The sequence below is a fragment of the Megalobrama amblycephala genome, linkage group LG10, assembly GCF_018812025.1.
Source record: "Megalobrama amblycephala isolate DHTTF-2021 linkage group LG10, ASM1881202v1, whole genome shotgun sequence".
NCBI lineage: Eukaryota > Metazoa > Chordata > Actinopteri > Cypriniformes > Xenocyprididae > Megalobrama > Megalobrama amblycephala.
Window position 1 is genome coordinate 32,757,631 of NC_063053.1, and position 20,283 is coordinate 32,777,913.

Here is a 20,283-nt window from a genome sequence, read left to right on the forward strand (position 1 = left end):
GTGCTGGTTAACACTAAACGTGTTGAGCTATATAACAACAATTAGTTTTCGGTCTATAAATATATCAAAACAGTTGTTCCCTTGTCTATTAAAATGTGTAATATATTAAAGCATCTTTGGTGTTTCCATGGTTTCTACAAAATAAAACTGGAAACCGAGGCAGACTGAGGGTTAACACGGGTATGACGCAATTGACAGGTGACTCCTCACACATCCCGGAGCCTTGGTTAAAATTGCAATTTTCTCATGATTTACAAATAGTTGGAAACATTTGGGATATTGTAAGTACTCAAGTGAACAAAATATATAACACTGGCCTAGTGGTTTTTGGATATTTTACTGCAAAAATCTTAGATATCACACCTGTAATGACAGAAATTTCATTTTTGGGTGAACTAACCCTTTAACTGTTTTGAATATGGGATTCTTTATTATTCATGTTACTGTCAAGTCTTAAATCATGGTTTATGTAATTTATCAGTGTATGTGAAAAATGGGGTTATGTACGGATGAGTATTGTTGATCACTTGATTGGAATGTACATGTGTTTTTAGAAACTTAACAGTTGTTAATTTCATTGATGAATGGTGATGTCAACTAATGACTTAAAAGTGGTAGGAGGTTCTGAATTATTAACGCATTGAAGAAGGCCTTGAGCCGAAATGTCTGTTTTGTCTTCCTGGTGAAAATGTAAAATAGAATATCAAAAGAAGATTTATTTTTGTGAGTGCAGATCATGGTTTTATACTGAATAATAGTAAAAAATATCTGGCAGGCACAGTCACTCCTCGTTCTTCATGGATAACAGTTGAGCCAGGGCATGATATTATGAGCATGATATTATAGCTATAATAATGAGTGTATGAAGTGAATGAGTGAACTCTATATATTCTATACATATATAAAGCATATTTTAGAAACTTCATTATAAAATGTATATTTATTTGTAACAATTATATTAACAACAATAAGAAGAAATTCCTGTTGTAAGAACAGCTAATGAACACAGCTCTGCAGTGTCATGGAAACATTCCAGGTGAAGATATAGGAAAATTCATTGTCTTCCATTTCTCCCTTCACCAAGTGCATTCCAAACAGTTATATTATGACACGCAAGTGCCCTGCTCCCTCCAAAGTCCCCATTTCAAGGGCTCTGCCCTTCAGAGTGAATAGGGCATAGGGATGCTCACTTCAGATTGGAATTTGCCCTAAAACAGGCTTCTCATGTCATTTTTATGAACATCAAAACCCCACCCAAGTCCATTTTTTTCCTAAATACAGATACAAATAATTCTGAGATTGTAACAGATACAGATATTGGTTCTGCTGCATACCCCTAGTCAGTAAATAAAAAGAGAATTATCATTTTTGGGTGAACTATTCATAGAAGATTTTTTCCAGCAGGGAACCAATAAGACATTTTGTCGATGATGCAAAGCTTGTTTGTAAGCCTCAAAAATGTAATAGCAAGAATACATTACAAAACCACAGGGTCTAATTCACTCTATCAGATGTTTATTTCAATAGCTACATCAACATGATGAGTGCAGTACCCTCTTTCACACGAATGTACTCCCTCCTTTGGTAGTCCGCCTCAGCCAACGCTGCCTTGAAGGCTGGAACAGGAAAATAAAGCAGAAACTATAAGAGGTCAGTGAATGGAGTTCAACAGAAGAGCACAATATCCCAAGATGTGAGCTACAAAAGCCCTAGAGCAATGCTGGCTCTCACCATCTCCAATCAGCACCAGAGAGGACTGGGCCTTAGCTCTGCCATCTTGGATCTGCACGGTGAAAGTGCCCTCGCTGTCTTCAGTGAAATGATCCATCACCATCTCAATAATGCCTGTAGCTGCGTCATGACTCATTTTAGTTTGCTGTGAAAAAGCCAGAGAGGTAAACATTTCTCTCCTGGGCTTTTCATAGGAGGCTCAAGCAAATGAACATAACAGATGGTAGTATTGCAAAGCTGAATCTATTTATTTGGATTGGTTATGTTTTCTTGCACAGAACAGCAGTTGGAGCTATACCTAAAGGGATAGTTCACCCAAAAATAAAAATGATCCCATGATTTACTCACCCTCAAGCCATCCTAGGTGTATATGACTATCTTCTTTCAGATGAACACAATCGGAGAATTATAAAAAAAAAAAAAAAAAACGTATGTCCAAAAAGCATCAACTTCCGTGATGTAGTACACAATGACATGACGTACTAAGCGCTATAGCGTAGTACGTCATGGTGTAGTGTGGAACGTCATGGCATTGTGTACTACGTGACGTGAAGTTAACGCATTTTGGACGTCGAATGCGCATGGCTGTCATGCCGGAAGCTCGTTATTTTACTTTATAACGAGCTACATAAGGCTATTTGTCTTACACAAACACTTTGATTCGCTTCAGAAGGCCTTTATTAACCCCCTGGAGTCGTGCGGATTCATTTTATTATGGATGGGTGCATTTTTTTGGCTTCAAAATTTGGGCAGCCATTCACAATCATTATAAACCTTGGAGGACTAAGGATATTTTTAAATATATCTCTGATTGTGTTTGTCTGAAAGAAGATAGTCATATTCACCTAGGATGGCTTGACGGTGAGTAAATCATGGAATAATTTTTGGGTGAATATCCCTTTAAAGAAGTAGTTCACTCAGAATGACAATTCTGTAATATCTGGCTGATATTGAAAGCAGATAATTATGTTAAGACAGATAACAGTTAAATGGCTGATATATTATACAATAGTGCACAGTGCAAAAATATGTATATTAATTACATTTAACAATATTATATTATATTATATTATATTATATTATATTATATTATATTATATTATATTATATTATATTATATTATATTATATTATATTTTGGCCAATATACAGTATATCCAATATCAATAATCTGATAACTAATATGATACTGATATTTTGTGTAAACCCTACACAATATAATCTGTTGTGCCAAGCAATATTTTCAGTGAATAATGACTTAAATAATCTGAAAATAGTTCAAAAGTCATATGGACCCTGTGATACTTTCACTGTGCTGTTCAATATCTTCTTTATGTTCCACAGAAGAAGAAAGTCATGGGGTTTGGAAGAACCTGAGGCTAAGTAAATGATGACAGAATTGTCATTTTGGGGTGAACTATCCCTTTAATATAAAACTCCCTGATTTCTGTTTATGAAATAATGAAGGCTGTGGTTGTCGGTACCGTTTTATTTGACAGTTATTTACCTCACAGTTGACAAGCTCCTTGTTATTGGCAAAGAATTTGTAGGTCACAGAAGAGGAGATGCCCTCAGCTTGCAGCCAAAAGCGCATACGGCCTCTCTCTAGAATCTTATAGGCCAGTTCAGTCTTCAGAGGAATAACTGCGACACAAGAGAGGTGACGCGTGACAAGCTCACGTCGCCTTGTGTGTTTGTCACAGTTCATATGCATGACCTTAAACTTGTAAATTTACACATGCTGATCCTATAAAAAAATCGTATAGTTTATTTTAAGCAATAAGCCACGCTATTTGTTCCAGTGATTTTACCATGCTTAAATGGTATTGACAGGCACAGCGTGAAGCTAAACCCCTCTCACTTTGATGAAATCACTGTAATAGCCTCAAATGTTTTATAATACAGTGGCAATATCTTTTTTTCTTTTCTTTTTTTTTAAAGACACTAATGTTCAATAAATAGTCACACTGCTATTAATAATATGTCTTGTCATATAGTTCATTAGTGTAGGGCCATTTATGGTTGCCAAGCAACATAGCAATTTGGCAGATTAAAATTCAGGGTTCCCATACCTAAATATTCCTAAGGCTTTTCTAAATAAGGACTCCTAAAATAATAGATCAGATGCACTTACAAAGAGTTATTTTAGCCAATTAAATATGTATGCAAAGCATAACTAGAAAAACATATATGCACTATTGGAATTTCGGAAACAACTTTGTATTGTATGACAATAATTATAAAATAATATGCATTAACTAACAGTAACAAATTGAACCATATTGTGAAATGTTACAATAATTTCCATGACTAAGATTTTATTGAATTCCATGACTATTTCCAGGTTTTCCAATACTGTGGAAACCCTGAATATGCTTAATTTAAATGATGTGTCAAATGTGCATATTGAACATGGTTCATTTAGGTTGTGTCAGAAGACCATTTCACAAAATTACACACTGGACAGATTGTAGGTAAAAAAAATAACAGTATAATAATCTCTACTCATCTTCATCATGGGCCACTTACTTGGGTTGCGTATGTCATAGCTGAGGGCCAACATCTTCTCCAGCTCTAAAGGACAGAGGTAACTATCATTTTCTATCAGCTATCATCATTATCAAAGGACATTACAGCAGACAACACAAATCTTTATTATTATTATTATTATTATTATTATTATTAAATTAAGGATCTTTGAAATATCTAATATTATGGTGCTTTCCTACAGATGATGCAACATCCACATCACACACCAACATATAATATACTGACATCTGAATCAAATATGATTCGAATCTGTCAATGAAATGTTTTGATAGTGTCTTGTTCTCAGGAAGGGCATTAATAATGAAGCTGATAGTCATAATATATTAACAGGTCTCACCTTCTGCTGAGATCTTGTAGCTGGCCGAGACACCATCAGTATGTGTAACAGATACAGAGAATGTGCCCAAATCCTCTTTGTCTGGGTTCTTAAAAAGCAAAGTTGAGCTAAAGAAACAAATGAGCAAACATTAGTATTTGTTCAGTGGGACAACAAAAGGAAAACAAATGGAATTAAATATGCGCAGACTGTGGCATTGCCCTAAATATGCTTTGAGCTAATATGTATCTGGACCAGATCTAGTTAGGACACACTGAACGTGTGTTTTGCTTACTGGCTGCCTGATGTCTTGACGACGATGCCCTTAGAGAAGTCAGTAATTTCTTGGTAGGACTTCTTCCACACAAACTGTGATCTCTCCTTCATTTGGCAGCTCTCAAAAGAGAGATAAATGTCACCTGATTCCTCATTGACGCCACACTTGATTTCCTGTGTGCCTTCAAAACAACAGAAGCACAGAAAAATTTGCACACAAGTCGACAAGAGATGGAGACTACCTAACAAATACTGTAGGACATGCTGGAGTTATGGTTGGAACAGTAGTAATATTGGTCAATGCTGTTCCATGAGAATTATTTGAAACGTCAGGAAACAATATTAAATTGATCAGCTTTTATCATGATAAATACTAATTAATATATTTATTTATATATTTAGTTATTAATATAATCAAAATGTAATTTAATGATATTTGGCTAAAGCTTTAAAATGGACAACAAATGTAACATACAAAACACATTTAATACCACTGATGTCAAATGCCACATATGATTCCAACATGCATTGTAACCAAATGTCTTCAAAATCAAACCTGATGCAGGAACATATTTGATTTTCAGTGAAAACCAGCTTACATTTTTGGTCTGTTTGTCACACTAAGCTATGGCACTCTGACAGCGGAAGTGATGTCTAGCACTCATTGAAGTATAAGCGCGAGACATCACTGCCATTGTCAGAGTGCGATCAGACCTCACTAAACGAGTGCTGAACGCAGTTGGACATAGTGGTGTTTTAGAGGTAAAAATTATATAAATACTGTTCGGTTTCTCACACAAACTGATCGTTTCGTGTCTTAGGACATCAATGTGTCGTCACAAGCCGCAGGTTTTAATTTGGATTTGTCTAAGCAAGTTTTATTTACTCTTATAAAAGAAGTTCCCATTGACCCACATTATAAGACTGACAGTCGGCAACGGTTGGAGTTAAAAATCATCACGTGTGTTCTACTGAAGAAACAAAGTCACCTACATCTTGGATGCGCTGGGGGTAAGCAGATAAACATCAAATTGTCATTTTTGGGTGAACTATCCCTTTAAACATCCAAACGTTTGCTGGGAGAGCAGCCAAGATATTCAGAAAATTCACCTTTTCCACACATGAAAAAAATAAGTTTAAATCAAGAAAATAATTTCTTGTCTTTCATTTTAGGGTAATGTTTTTTTTTTTCTTTTCTTTTTTCTTTTTTCTTTTTTTTGTTGTATAAATCAATGTATAAATCAATTTGGGTGGATTAAGTGATGTTAAATATTTTTTTTAATATTTTTGACTTGAATAAAACCAGTTCATTTAGATGCTACCATTTTTAGGTTACAATTTTTTCAGTGTTGCAGTATCTAAAAGCATAAACTTAACAAAAAAAATGTAATTAATGAACATGTAACAGGTGTGCAGAAGTTTGTGAATGATGGGTGTTCAAGTGCAGAAATATGTGGAGTTCTGTGGCCATAAATTCAATGTGGCCCTGATTATGACCAATCAGCCCACACAGGGCTTCCCTTCTCAGTTGTGCTGTATAGAGAACATCTGACAAAACATCACACACATACTTTATATAGACGCACAAATCCACAGTGCACTCTACTGGCTGATGCCATTTTTTCAGCCACAAACCTTTCAGGCTACTCGGAATGAATCATCTTGGATCATCCCGTGGCTGCTTTTTCCTTATCTGCCAATGTGCAGGCAGCTGCTCCCCAAGACACTTCAGAACACCTCCCATGGTGCAATCCACACCGCCCTGAACAGCTCTTTCACAGCCACACTGTGAACCCCCTCTTATTTCTCCAAAAATAAAGATCCCTTCTTTAGAATTCACAGATATTCTGCTATTTTGGATAGCTGTGTAAGTCGTTTAAGTTTAAAATTACAAACTGAATTCAACTTCCTAGTCTTACTGTGCAAAATTTATTAGTGCACAAAATAAAACAAAAATCATAAAAATAAATACCAAATTAAGAAAAAAAAAAATCATCATACTCTTTAATAATTAATGAATAACGACCTCTGAAATCCATCCATCCATCCTACAAACTGCTTGTCCTATGTAGGGTAGCAGGGATGCTGGAGCTTATCACAGCATCTCGGGCCAAAGGCAGGAAAACACCCTGGATAGATGACCTCCTCCGAAATGACTTTCCTCTTTTTTCTGATGTCACCAAGCCAATGAGGTCTATAGAATTTCTGAAGAAGGCTATCTGTTCATCAACTGACGCAAGACCCTCAGAAGTGTGTGAACTGAAATCTGCCATCTTTTCTCATAGACACTCAATTATGGGCACAGACATTTTGAGCCAGTCACCTGAGACATAACTAATCCCTGATAACTCAAGAGCTGCAGGAAATTAATGTCCTATACAGTGTGTGCCTGTGTGTGTGTGTGTGTGTGTGTGTGTGTGTGTGTGTGTGTGTGTGTGTGTGTGTGTGTGTGTGTGTGTGTGTGTGTGTGTGTGTGTGTGTGTGCTTGTTTTCATGATTTATGAGGGCACAAATTTGTATAATGACATGGGTATTACACTGGTATTACGACGTAAACGTTTTTACATTTCATGAGTCCTCATATTTAAAACAGCTTTAAAAACATACTAAACAATGTTTTATTAAAAATGTAAAAATGCAGAATGTTTTCTGTGATGGGTAGGTTTAGGAGTAGGGGTAGTGTAGGGGGATAGAATGTACAGTTTGTACAGTATAAAAACCATTATGTCAATGGAGAGACATATATACAAGTATGTGTGTGTGTTGCATATACTGTAGATGTTTTGCTTCTACTATTATTTTGTCGGAATACACTTTTAATTTTTGAAAAGCCGGTAATGGAGAAAAACAGTAAAAAAAACAGACTAGTTAGGCCATACTAATCAGTCAAATCTTGACCCCTGGTTCTACTCTGATACTTAACGGTCATATCAATAAATAACAACAAATCAATATTTTTTTTATTTTTCTTAAAAATCCTCTTTCTCTTAAATTCATCAAATTATGGAAGTAAAATGGGTTGCAAAAGGCATTTCATGTTGACTTTGAAGTCCCCTTAAGGCAGAGGTTCACCATGTTTAACAGTTGGAATATCGTTTTCATTAGTTTCCCAGGGAGCAGTGATGTGAGCCATGTGAATAGAATTATTATTTATTTATAGTGTTAAACAAATATATTTAAATATTCAACCTTTAATTAGGTAGCTTATCATAAACAGTAGCCAATCATCAAACAAGAAGCATTCTTATTATTAACATTATTATGTCTGTTAGTATGTTTCTGGATGCTAAACACTAAGTTGCTTTCACAGGTCCAACAGCTGCGCTACAGAAAGCTGACAGAAAAAACTGAAGTAAAGAGTAGTTGCTATGGAAACAATACCCCGTCTCGTCTAGTCGCATTGGTGTAAATTGGCAGGTTTTAGAATGTTGCAGACCATATTCTTTTGCAAGTAGTTAAAAGTCTCAGCTTGTATCGTTGTGAATCTTTGCTGTAAACCCGCCTTAAACAAACCCCCTTTAAAAATATTGCTTCTAGCACTTTAAAGGGATAGTTCACACAATAATGAAAATCCAAAAAGGTGTTGAAAAAAAAATCCATAAGAATCAAGTCTTGTGAAGACGTACGGTCACTATATGATAAACAGATTTGGGTTTGGAACGACATAAGGGTAAGTAAATGATGAAAGAATTTTCTTTTTTTGGGTGAATTAACCCTTTAAGGTAAGTCATTGTTCAGCGGCAGTTTGCGTAATGGGCAGCGAAATCCAGCATAAATCCAGTATTTCCTATCTACTATTTTGACAAACAATCTATGTAATTGTTTTTGAAATGACATTACATTTACAAATTACAGTTATTGTCTCATAAATTGTGATTCTTAAGCTCAGAATAACTGCAAAAAAGAAAAAAGAAAAGAAAAAGTAATTGTCCCTTTAAATTGTAAAGTAGGACATCTATTCCTTCAGTCGACACATTCAGCATCACAATACATCTATCAGAGAAGCAACTGTCTCTGTAAGGCAGAACTATAGCTACCACATTGATTACATTTTTTCCCCATTCAGATATGTACGAGTAGATCGCCTACGCCTTAAGCCGTGTCTGCTCTACATTACATGTTTACCTGGCAGCGTCTTGACACACACAGGGTCAGAGGGGGTTGAAGCCATGCCAATGCCCTTGGCATTCTCTGCCCGTACGCGGAACACATAAGATGCACCTGTCTCCAGTCCTTTGACCTGTAAACATTCAAACCATACATTAGAAAAACCACAGAGAAGTGCACCAGAATTTATAGTATGTCTAGCATTCTGAAGTAATAGTACAGAATATCTGTGAATATGAGCTTGTCAGCACTCTTAAATCAATACCTTGAGATAGCAGTGGTTGACTGAACTTTCGTTGACTTTGCTCCAGGTATCAGAGCCTTTCTTGGACTTCTCAACGTGGTATCCAGTGATGGCACCAGCCCCGCTGTAGACAGGAGCCTTCCACTCCACCACCAAAGAATCATCCCTTACCTCAGTGAAGGTCAGGTCATAAGCGGGACCTACCAAAGCCAAACACAAGGCAATTAAAGGTGCAGTATGTAATATTGACAGCTTGTAGTTGAAAAGGGGACTGCAGTCCAAATTCAAAATAGAGAGGTGAGAGGTGTTTCCTCCCCCTCCACCTCAGACTCAACCGTCACGCTGGTTGCCAAATTGAGGACACGCAACAACACACTTTTAAGTTCATGAGTTGATTTATCCGCGTTTTAATATGCTCACGTTCATAGAAAATTTTAGATGGATGCCGAGGCTTTTTAGGTCGGGTTCAATCCATATCGTTGCAATTCCATGGCTGCAATATGCTGTGTTTTCCGGCAAGTGGGCGGGATCACACAGACCAAAACAAAAACAGACATTCCAACACGGAACGCACATTTCAAAGTAAAATAACTGGCTGTAGCGTTGTTTTTCAGTTTTATGTGAACTTAGCATGTTTCCTAAATATCTCAAACATGGTATATGCTATTTTTATGCATTAGTACAGTCAAAAAGTTACATAAAGCACCTTTAAGGCTCACGTTTTTCATGATTTCAAACATGTTTAATCTCTGTTTGGGTGAATCTCATGAAAACATGTCCAGGTGACATTTCAGCTTAAAATCAGACAAAACTGTGGACTGTGGCATTATTTTCATGTAAATTAATCACCCAAATTCTAATCACTGTAAAAAATCTTGGGTGTTCTTCTGAGGTTATTATTATTATTATGTATAATAATAATAATAATAATAATAATAATAAAATACCATGATGTGTAATACTTCAAAAGTTAATGTGAATTTATTTTTGATCTTAGGGTAAAATATAACATTATACAGTATTTGGATCATGTTCTTGAAAGCTTCTGTGAGAATCACACACGTATTAGCCTTTTGTGTTTCTTGCTGGTCTTGACTGTCCAATAAACTAATGTCGAGGTAAAGACATTCGATAAAAACAGCTCATTGTGTGAAAACAGCTCGAGTGATTCACACCATTCACACACAGTTACAAAGGTTGAGGCATAGTACTACTAAAAGTACTATTAATACTATTAATACTTCATTATTAATGATGGTGATGTAGTGTAGTGGTGGCTGGCAGGGTCAATGTATAACCAAACAGAGAGCTATAGAGACTTTCTATTCCCTTTGTAGCCTTTAACAAGGTTTTTAACAAAACAAAACATCTTGCTGCGGAGAATCTGCATCTCCAATAAGAATACTGTAAATCTGCTAAACAAGTGCGCTAAGTATTTTTGCCAATAGTTGTGGGTTGGCATCACGGATGAGTGTTTTACGCACATAAGACTTTTACTTCCTCTAAAGTGTTCTTAGGGCAGCACATAAAAAAAAAGAGCTTAATAGCATTAAAGAAACAGTTCACACAAGTATAAACAAAAATTGCCATCATTCACCATATTCATATTGTTTCAAATGTATGTATGACTTTCTTTCTTCTGTAGAAAACAAAAGACTTTTGGAGAATCTTCACATGCAACATCATCTGACCATGACTGTCAAACTCCAAAGAGGAAAAAAAAAAAAAAATCACTATTAAAAAAAAAACCATGCGACTTTGACCACCATACAACAGTTTGTGTACAGAACAGACCAAAGAATTGTTGTCCACTGATCACATTTGCATTCAGATCCTATATGGTGCATCAGCGTGCTGCCAAAAGGGCATTAATTCTTGAGTGTGCTACTTCAAATATGGTGAATGGCCAATTATATTCCAGAGCTGCAGTGGAGGAAAGATTTTCAGTCACAGGGCGCAACAACAAAGATGACCTGCTGGCCCAGGACCAATGTGATAGAGTTTCGGGCAAGTTTGCAGAACTGTCAGTTGCCTTTTCAGGCCATTTATTGATGTTGTACAGCTTTTGTTATGCCTTGAAAACGTATATATTGGGTTTTCTGTCATGTAAACTACATTGCAGTTTCAAATGCTGCTGATTTTGCAGTAGCATTTTACAATAAGGTTCCATTAGTTGACTTTAGTTAATGCATTAACTAAGATTAACTAACAATGAGCAATACATTTGTTACAGTTTTTATTCATCTTTGCCAACATTAGATAATGAGGATTCAAAAAGAAAAGAGCTGATTTTTTTTTTTAATTTCTCCTTGTTTTTTTGACCTTGTTGCATGGAACAAATAGGAGCGTACAGGTTTTGAGTGACATGAGGATGAGTAAATAATGGCATAATTAAACTACCGTATGTACACACTTCACATTACCTGGCTCAGGCATGGTCCAAGCCTCACATTTGAAGGACGGGCTAGGGGTCGAGGCATCACCCAGTCCAACCAAATTAGCTCCACAGATCCTAAACTGATACACTGACCCAGCTGTCAGACCTCCAACCTTCAGAAGATAAAGTTCATCTTAGTAATTATTTTACAAGGTAATATTACTTAATATTATTAGAAATCCATCAATATAAGCTGATGTAACAACATGCACAGGATGCTGCAATACATAGACACCTTGTGCAGTCTTTCCTTAATGGGTGGGATGTTGACCTCCTTCCATGTCTTCTTGGCCACATTGCATTTGTCAATGTAATAATCAGTGACCTCTGCTCCTCCAGAATGGATGGGCTGCTTCCAGTTGAGCACCATGGATTCCCCGTCACAATACAGAAGAGAGATGTCATAAGGTGAAGAGGGCAACTCTGTGGAGAAGACAGATTGCTGTAGCCGACTGTCCCCATTACTCAATGTCTTCAACAGAGAGGAACATGCACTGATGCAGGCCGCATCTCTGGTTTGTAATATGCACATTTCAGATGAAATGTTGTGTCTGGAGGTGTAATATAGGAGGGTGAAATGCATCTTGTTACACATTAGTGTTAGCCTAATGCTTTTCAACAAGAGAATATAGGGCTTTGTTCTGCTAAAGTAGCATTATATCTGAAATGGAACCGCATTTCAGTTATTTTAGATTTGGAATACTGGAATACATAGGCAGCAAAATGTGCATCATGTACACTACCGTTCAAAAGTTTTGGGACAGTAAGATTTTTTTTTTCTTAAGAAATTAATACTTTTATTCAGCAAGGATGCTTTTTGATTAAAAGTGATGTCTATCCCCCTCGGCTGAAATCGCATTCTTGGTTAAAATCTCAGCCTGGTCTGGGGGTGGGGGTCCTCGGTCCAAGGGGGCACAGAGATGACCATGGTTGGGCCTTAACCCACCTGGTTTCCCTTCTGGCACTAGAAAGATGTGCTTGTGAATTACCTGCATCTGTGCAGCATCTCTCTACTAGCAGTAAAACTGTGAGCTAAATTACTTCAAAAACAGCAATGTTACAACCTACTTCCTGAGTGATATAAAGTAGCGATTCAGTAGCAAAGTTAATTTATTTATAAATAAAAGTCACAAGGCAGTGCTGACAACAAGTGTCTGTGTTCTTGTTTCTGCATGTGCCCAGCATGATCTCCATCTCTGTGCGAGTGACGTACGTGTATGCGCTACAATGAGAGCATTAATATAGACGGTGATTAACCTGACTTGCAACTACCTGTGCGTTAAAGGGTTAGTTCACCCAAAAATGACACCCGTAAGACCTTTGTTCAACTTCGGAACACAAATTAAGATATTTCTGATAAAATCCGATGGCTCATTGCCAGCAAGATCATTTCAGATGCCCAGAAATCTACTAAAGAACATATTGTACAGTTCATGTGACTACAGTGGTTCAACCTTAATGTTATGAAGCGATGAGAATACTTTTTGTGTGCCAAAAAAACTAAACTTTATTCAACAATATCTAGTGATGGGCGATTTCAAAACACTGCTTTATAAAGCTTAGAAGTTTTATGCTAGGCTTTAGAACAGAGCCTTTCTGAAAATAGTTGTGTGCTATCAAAATGCTACAGTAGGGTGTTCTGAGAGGATTTCAGCACTTTGTTTGGTTTGGTAGGGTGTTCTGAGTTGCTGCTAGGTGGGTTGTTTTGCCTGATTTTCACTGCCAGATAAACTGCCAGATACTCTACTCAACATGTCACAAAAGATATCAATAATGTCCATAACAAAAATGGTATGAGACAGGATACATCATAGTTGCTTGTGTGAAATACTTTGAGAAATACTTTCATCTAATAATTTCATCTAAAGAACTCATCTAATTTAATTTTCTAAACACTGTTTTGACTGGCTGTTTATTACAGACAGGCCTGCACTCTTAGGACAAAAAGTTTCATCTTTAGTTTTATCTTTTGAAGTCTCCGAGTATGGAATGGTCCCCTGGAGTCCAAACAGAGGATTTCTGTTAACTAAAGCTAAAGAGTTACAAAGCAAACAGCTCTACAAATCATTCAGATCTGTAAAAATTTAATGGTCTGCTGGCTGAAATCATTTATACTTGTTGACTAAGTGTCCCACAGAGATACGGGAAAAAAAAAACAAAAAGAAAAAACATTCTGACTCATTTGGTATAAATTATTAAACTAATTTAGCAACTGGTGTGAGGTTTGAGGGGAATAAAACGATTTTTAAAACCTCTTGCATACAACTAGGGGTATGACCATATCTTATATATTCATAGTGTGATGGCTATATATATATATATATATATATATATATATATATATATATATATATATATATATATATATATATATATATATATATATATATATATATATATATATATATATATATATCAGTATCTCACAAAAGTGAGTACACCCTAACATTTCAGCAACCATTTTAGTATATCTTCTCAAGGGACAATACTATAGAAATGAAACTAAACTTGGATATATTTTAGAGTGGTCAATGTGCAGCTTATATAGCAGTATAGATTTACTTTGAAAATAACTCAACATACAGCCATTATTGTCAAAATAGCTGGCAACAAAAGTGAGTACACCCTAAGTGATAACAGCTGTACATCTTTTAACCATGCAAAGCCACATTTCCTATTCATCATGTTCATGTTTTTGTCTGCTTGATAGGACCATACGAATGTGTATCTTGTATTAGAGCAGTTCAAATTTGGTGCTTTGAGTACATTTCTCTCATACTGACCACTAGATCAACATGGCACCTCATGGCAAATAACTCTCTGAGGATTTGAGAATTAGAATTGTTGCTCTCCACAAACATGGCCTAGGCTATAAGAAGATCGGTAACAACCTGAAACTGAGTTACAGTACAGTGGCCATGGTCATACAGAGGTTTTGCAAGACGGGTTCCACTCGGAACAGGCCTCTCAAGGGTGGATCAAAGAAGTTGAGTCATCGTGCTGTGCTTCAGGTGCAGAAGCTGGCTTCAAAAAACAGACGCATGAGTGCTGCCAGCATTGCTTTAGAGGTTGCAGAAGCAGGAGGTCAGCTTGTCAGTGCTCAGACCATACGCCACACACTGCAACAAGACGGTTTGCATAGCAGTCGTCCCAGAAAGAAGCCTCTTCTGAAGCTGGCTCACAAGAAAGCCCACAAACAGTTTGCTGAAGACAACTTGTCCAAGAGCATGAATTACTGGAACCATGTCCTGTGGTCTGATGAGACTAAGATAAACTTGTTTGGCTCAGATGGTGTCCAGCATGTGTGGCGAAGCCCTGGTGAGAAGTACCAAGAAAATTGTGTCTTGCCTACAGTCAAGCATGGTGGTGGTAGCATCATAGTCTGGGGCTGCATGAGTGCTGCTGGTACCAGAGGTACAGTTCATTGAGGGAAACATGGATTCCAACACGTACTGTGACATTCTGCAGCAGAACATGATGCCCTCCCTTCAGAAACTGGGCCGAAGGGCAGTTTTCCAACATGATAACGACCCTAAACACACTGCCAAGATGACAACTGCCTTGCTGAGGAAGCTGAAGGTAAAGGTGATGGAGTGGCCAAGTATGTCTTCAGATAGGGCTGTGCGATATGACGATATATATCGTTACTTCAAAATAAAATGTCTATCGTTAGAGATTTTGCTATATCGTATATATCATGGTATGTAAATATATTGCACTATTGACACTTCAGAGTGATGAAATGCATGAATGAGAATATAAAGCGGAATATATCCTGAAACGGAACTCGGTGCAGCGCTCGTGCTGACTGGCACACTGCCAAAGTGCATTTATGTCTTAAATGAAGGTACAGTTGAGAAAGACAAGGCTCGAGGACAGCATCCAAATTTACCTGCTGTCATTATTAATGCTGATCAAAAAACAACAACAACAAAAAAAAGAGAAAATCTCTCACTGCTTGCTTTTGTAACTTTAATATGAATAAACGTAAATTTAATTTACACAGTAAAAGACTATGCATTGTTTTTTATAACTTTGATTACTTGATTATTTTCTAGCGCTTTTTTCATGTAGGTCTATTTCGTCTGTCTTTGTTCTATTGTAGTTTGTTTTCTTTGCTCTTTCTTTAATCACAGTTTATTTGTCTTGAGTAAGCTTGAGAGTTTTTTAGGCTAGTATTATTTTTTTAAATTATATTGAAATTGATGATAATTATGAAATTTCAATGATATGGAAAATTTTGATATCATAAAAATCTTATTTACAGCAAAAATAACTATATCATTATATATATATATATATATATATATATATATATATATATATATATATATATATATATATATTATTGTTATTGTTATTGTGATATAAAATTACTCATATGGTGATATAAGATTTTGGCCATATTGCCCAGCCCTGTCTCCAGACCTGAACCCTATTGAGCACCTGTGGGGCATCCTCAAGCGGAAGGTGGAGAAGCGCCATGTGTCTAACATCCAGCAGCTCTGTGATGTCATTATGGAGGAGTGGAAGAGGATCCCAGCAACAACCTGTGCAGCTCTGGTGAATTCCATGCCCAGAAGGATTAAGTCAGTGCTAGATAACAATGGTGCTCACACAAAATATTGACACTTTGGACACAGTTTTGACATGTTCACTTAGGGTGTACTCACTTTTGTTGCCAGTTATTTAGACAATAATGGCTGTATGGCGAGTTATTTTTAGAGGACAATAAATCTATACTTCTATACAAGCTGCACATTGACTTCTCTAAAGTATATCCAATTTTCATTTCTATAGTATTGTCCCTTGAGAATATATTATAAAATGGTTGCTGAAATGTGAGATACTGTGTATATATATATATATATATATATATATATATATATATATATATATATATATATATATATATATATATATATATATATATATATATATATATCTAGCGCTTATATATATATATATTTTCTAGCGATATAAATTTATATCACGGTGACTAACTGTACAAAATATGTACGCTAATATACAGTAATATAAACTGCCTTTCCAAATCATTATTTGCAAATCAAGCATAATTTTGCAAAGGAAAGGTATAACTTGATTCATCTGATTCATCTGATTATTTTATTTTTATTTATAACAAACCAAAATAAAAGATATGCATAACGAATCTCTACTGGCTGATGCATTCCACCGCTCAGCTCTATTGTATATTAAAAAACATTAGACATGTAGAATTGACCTTTTCTGTTGTTACTGTGTGACAACTTTCCTAAGCACTGCCTATGAATTAAGATAAATAAAGGCCTTTTCCTTAAATCTGGTGGGCCATTTCTGGTGGGTACCTTTCTTTTTGTCATTTACTACACCATGGGCTACCAATAACAAACATCTACTGCTGAGAAACCACTTTTGAGTGTGTTTGGAAAAGGTTCAAAATAAATTGTAGTTGGCTTCTTGATGGAATATCAAAGGAGATTAGGATGTGAGAGCTAGACTTACTAAGAGCAGCTCTCACAGAAAGAGGAGCCGATTCCTGGGATTCTTCGCTGAGGCCCAGCTCGTTGATGGCTTGCACACGGAAGACATACGTTTCACCGGTGGTCAGTCCATGCACAACAAACCTTAGAGAACACAGTAATGAGGTAGTGAAAGAGGAAGTTTCTATTCCGTTATTTATCCTTTACAGGGAATAAAATAATCAAAAGAAACATGTCAGCAACATAAAATCCTGATATAAGCTTTCTGGTTTTCCAGATGTCTTTTATTTTGTAATATGTGGTCACGTTTTGATTTTGTTTCAATTATTCACAGTCACGCACTTTAAGGTACTTTCCATGAATTGGATTTACTTTGGTGTCCCATGACTTTTTTTTCTAGCATAAGAGGCACAAACGTATAGTTAAGTTAGTTAAAATGAAGTTTAATAAAAAATAAAATATATATATTTTAATAAATATCAACAATGTTCAAATGGTTATCAGTGTTTCACATTTTGTGCTGATCTATGAACCTTTGGATATATATGGAGTTCCTAGTTTGTCAATATAGCAATGCCTAGAGGTCCCTTTAGCAAATAATAATAGTGATGGGCATCAGAAAAACTCTCAAAACAAATTTTAACATTTCATGATAATTGAAATTTCATAAAAATTAAAAGAAGCAAATAAACTGAAATAATTTGGTTTCAGATTTAGCCTAAAAACGAATAGTCCTAACAAAACCTAGCATAACGTATCCTATGTAAGGGTTACATATGTTCACTTTCATTGTTTTAGGGTACGTTTACACAACAACAATGTACTAAAAACATGCCAGGCCAGTAGTTGGCGATGTCACTTTGTAAAGAAACACTACGTGCCTATAGACCTGTTTTCTCCTGTTTGGATTGTCTTCTTTGTTTTGTGTTATTAATAAATATTGCTGCACTTAGATCCCTTTTTTCTCCTCATTTTGCCTGACGTGCCACGACAGAACACAGGACCAACTGAAAATATGGATCTAGCAGCAGTGTATATTACCCTTGCCTGTGAGGGATTTTCTTTATTGGATTATACTGCCCATTTCTGTCAGCTAGCCCAGCACTCCCATTTTGATGATGAGACTTTATAATATATATTTACTGGTTGGGAGTAAATTATTATGGCCCTCTGGAATTACCTGACAGGAGGGATGGAACGTAGAGAGAGAAGCCATTCTCAGTTGTCTAGAATGTGTCTACCCGTAATTGATGTCTTCTCCCACAACCACAAAGGAACCTGAGCCCACTGCAGATCAAGAGCCAGAGCTGATGCCCGCCACAGTCCCAGTGCCAGAGCCAATGACCACAATGGAGCCAGAGCCTTCAGCCTCATCCATCCTGGTGACAGAGCCTGCCATCCAATCTGACCAGGTGTGTGAGCCGGTTTCTACATCCATCCCAGTGGGATTATTAGTGGAGTTGGATACGGAGGAGTGGCTATTTGACTGGGATTCGGCAGAGCCAGTTACCACCCTTGTCCCCAGCCATGAACCTCCTCCTCCTCTGGTGGTCCTGTCTGGTTGGATGGCTGTCCGGTCCTGACTGAGGCCCTCCCTCCTCCACTGGTCCCATCCAACCTTCAGTATGTTTTGTCGCCCAGCACCAAGTCTGTTTCGTCTCCACTGGTTCCGCCCAGCTCCAAGTCTCCTGTGTCTCCACTGATCCTGCTAAGCTCCAAGTCTCCTGCATTTCCGATGATCCCACCCATCCTCCCTCTCTCACCTCCTCTACCCAAGACAGCCAGTTCTTTGGCCCCACCTCGCCTGGCTCCCTTCAGTTCCTTGGCTCCTCCTCTATTTACTGAACTCTGCTGCATGAATCCATCTCAGGCCTTTTACTCTCCAGCTCCCCCTGTCTCCACCTCTTTCCGCCAAGCCCATAATTCCACCTCGGCCCATTGACCAGTTGGCTCCACCTTGGTTTCTCGCCCCCTTGGCTCCACCTGGAACTGTCATCCTTACGGCTCCACCAGGCTCCCTTGTCCCTCTGGATCTGCCTTGGTCAGTTCTTGCTCTGCCTATGCCACAGATTTCTGGGCCTTGGGCTATGCCTCATCCCTCCACACCTTTGATACCGTTGGACATCACCTTCCCTCCAGCTTTGTCCTAAGTCACACTGGCCCTGCGTCAGTCCTCTGGCACCCTGGCTCCACCTCGGCTGCACATTGCCGTGACTATGCCTTGGCCTCATGTCCTATGGTGTTGTCCGTTCCTTTCATCTTCTTGGCTCCACCTGGCTCTCTGGGCGCTACCACTGTTGGTCTGGTTTCTGGCTCCAGCCTGGCTCCTCCCACCATAGGTTCCACTGTGGGCCTTCATCCTGGCTATGCTCCGGGTTGTCGTCTGGCTCCTCCCTCCGTGGCGTTTCCCTCATGGTGTTTCCCAATTTTCACGTAAAAACATTGTCATTTAGAGCATTTATTTGCCGAAAATGACAACTGGTCAAAATAACAAAAAAGATGGCATGTTTTCAGACCTCGAATAAAGCAAAGAAAACAAGTTTTCATTTTTAAACAACACGATCATAGATGGAGGGTGAACCAACTCCAGGGTAAGGCTAGATGCGCTTCCTCCTTAAAAACACATTTAAACAGAATGTCATAAAATAGTTTCAAGCAGAGCTGTTTGAATTTTTGCACCAGAAGTGGCATAAAGTCACCCAACAGCAATGTGACTGATTGGTAGAGAGCATGCCAAGATACATGAAAGCAGTGATTGGAAATCAGGGTTATTCCATCAATTATTGATTTCTTAACTCTTCTGAAGTGAAAACATCTGTATCGTGTTGTTTAGAAATGTATGTTAAAAATGTTATTTCAACCTGGGTTTCAAATGCTTTTATACCCTATTTGTGGAAAGATCTTCAAATCACTTAATCACAATCCATTCTCAAAAACTGAAGGATAATCGGACACCATGCCCATCACTTATAATATGCTAAAGGTACCCCTAAGCATTGCTGTATTGAAAAACTAGGAACTCCAAAATATTTTGCATCACTACACAGATGTGAAGGGAATAGAAATATTGTTGTCACAAAATTATATATTAGGGTTTATAATTTTATCATTATTATGACATATTTCAGGGTATGATTTTA

At 37.3% G+C, this 20,283-nt stretch overlaps 1 protein-coding gene across 3 annotated transcripts in view; it reads right to left on the minus strand.

Annotated features, from left to right (window-relative positions):
- The window catches only part of myom2b (myomesin 2b), a 62,848-nt gene that overhangs the window by 23,684 nt on the left and 18,881 nt on the right, over nucleotides 1–20,283 (minus strand). For all 3 annotated transcript variants that reach the window (XM_048205786.1, XM_048205784.1, XM_048205785.1), the window contains 11 exons: nucleotides 17,166–17,287; nucleotides 11,896–12,083; nucleotides 11,647–11,773; nucleotides 9,245–9,423; nucleotides 8,998–9,112; nucleotides 4,892–5,054; nucleotides 4,618–4,724; nucleotides 4,260–4,304; nucleotides 3,238–3,374; nucleotides 1,732–1,876; nucleotides 1,554–1,616 (listed from right to left, as the gene is read on the minus strand). In XM_048205786.1, the coding sequence (XP_048061743.1) occupies nucleotides 1,554–1,616; nucleotides 1,732–1,876; nucleotides 3,238–3,374; nucleotides 4,260–4,304; nucleotides 4,618–4,724; nucleotides 4,892–5,054; nucleotides 8,998–9,112; nucleotides 9,245–9,423; nucleotides 11,647–11,773; nucleotides 11,896–12,083; nucleotides 17,166–17,287 (1,391 nt within the window). The remainder of the gene's footprint in view (nucleotides 1–1,553; nucleotides 1,617–1,731; nucleotides 1,877–3,237; nucleotides 3,375–4,259; nucleotides 4,305–4,617; nucleotides 4,725–4,891; nucleotides 5,055–8,997; nucleotides 9,113–9,244; nucleotides 9,424–11,646; nucleotides 11,774–11,895; nucleotides 12,084–17,165; nucleotides 17,288–20,283) is intronic.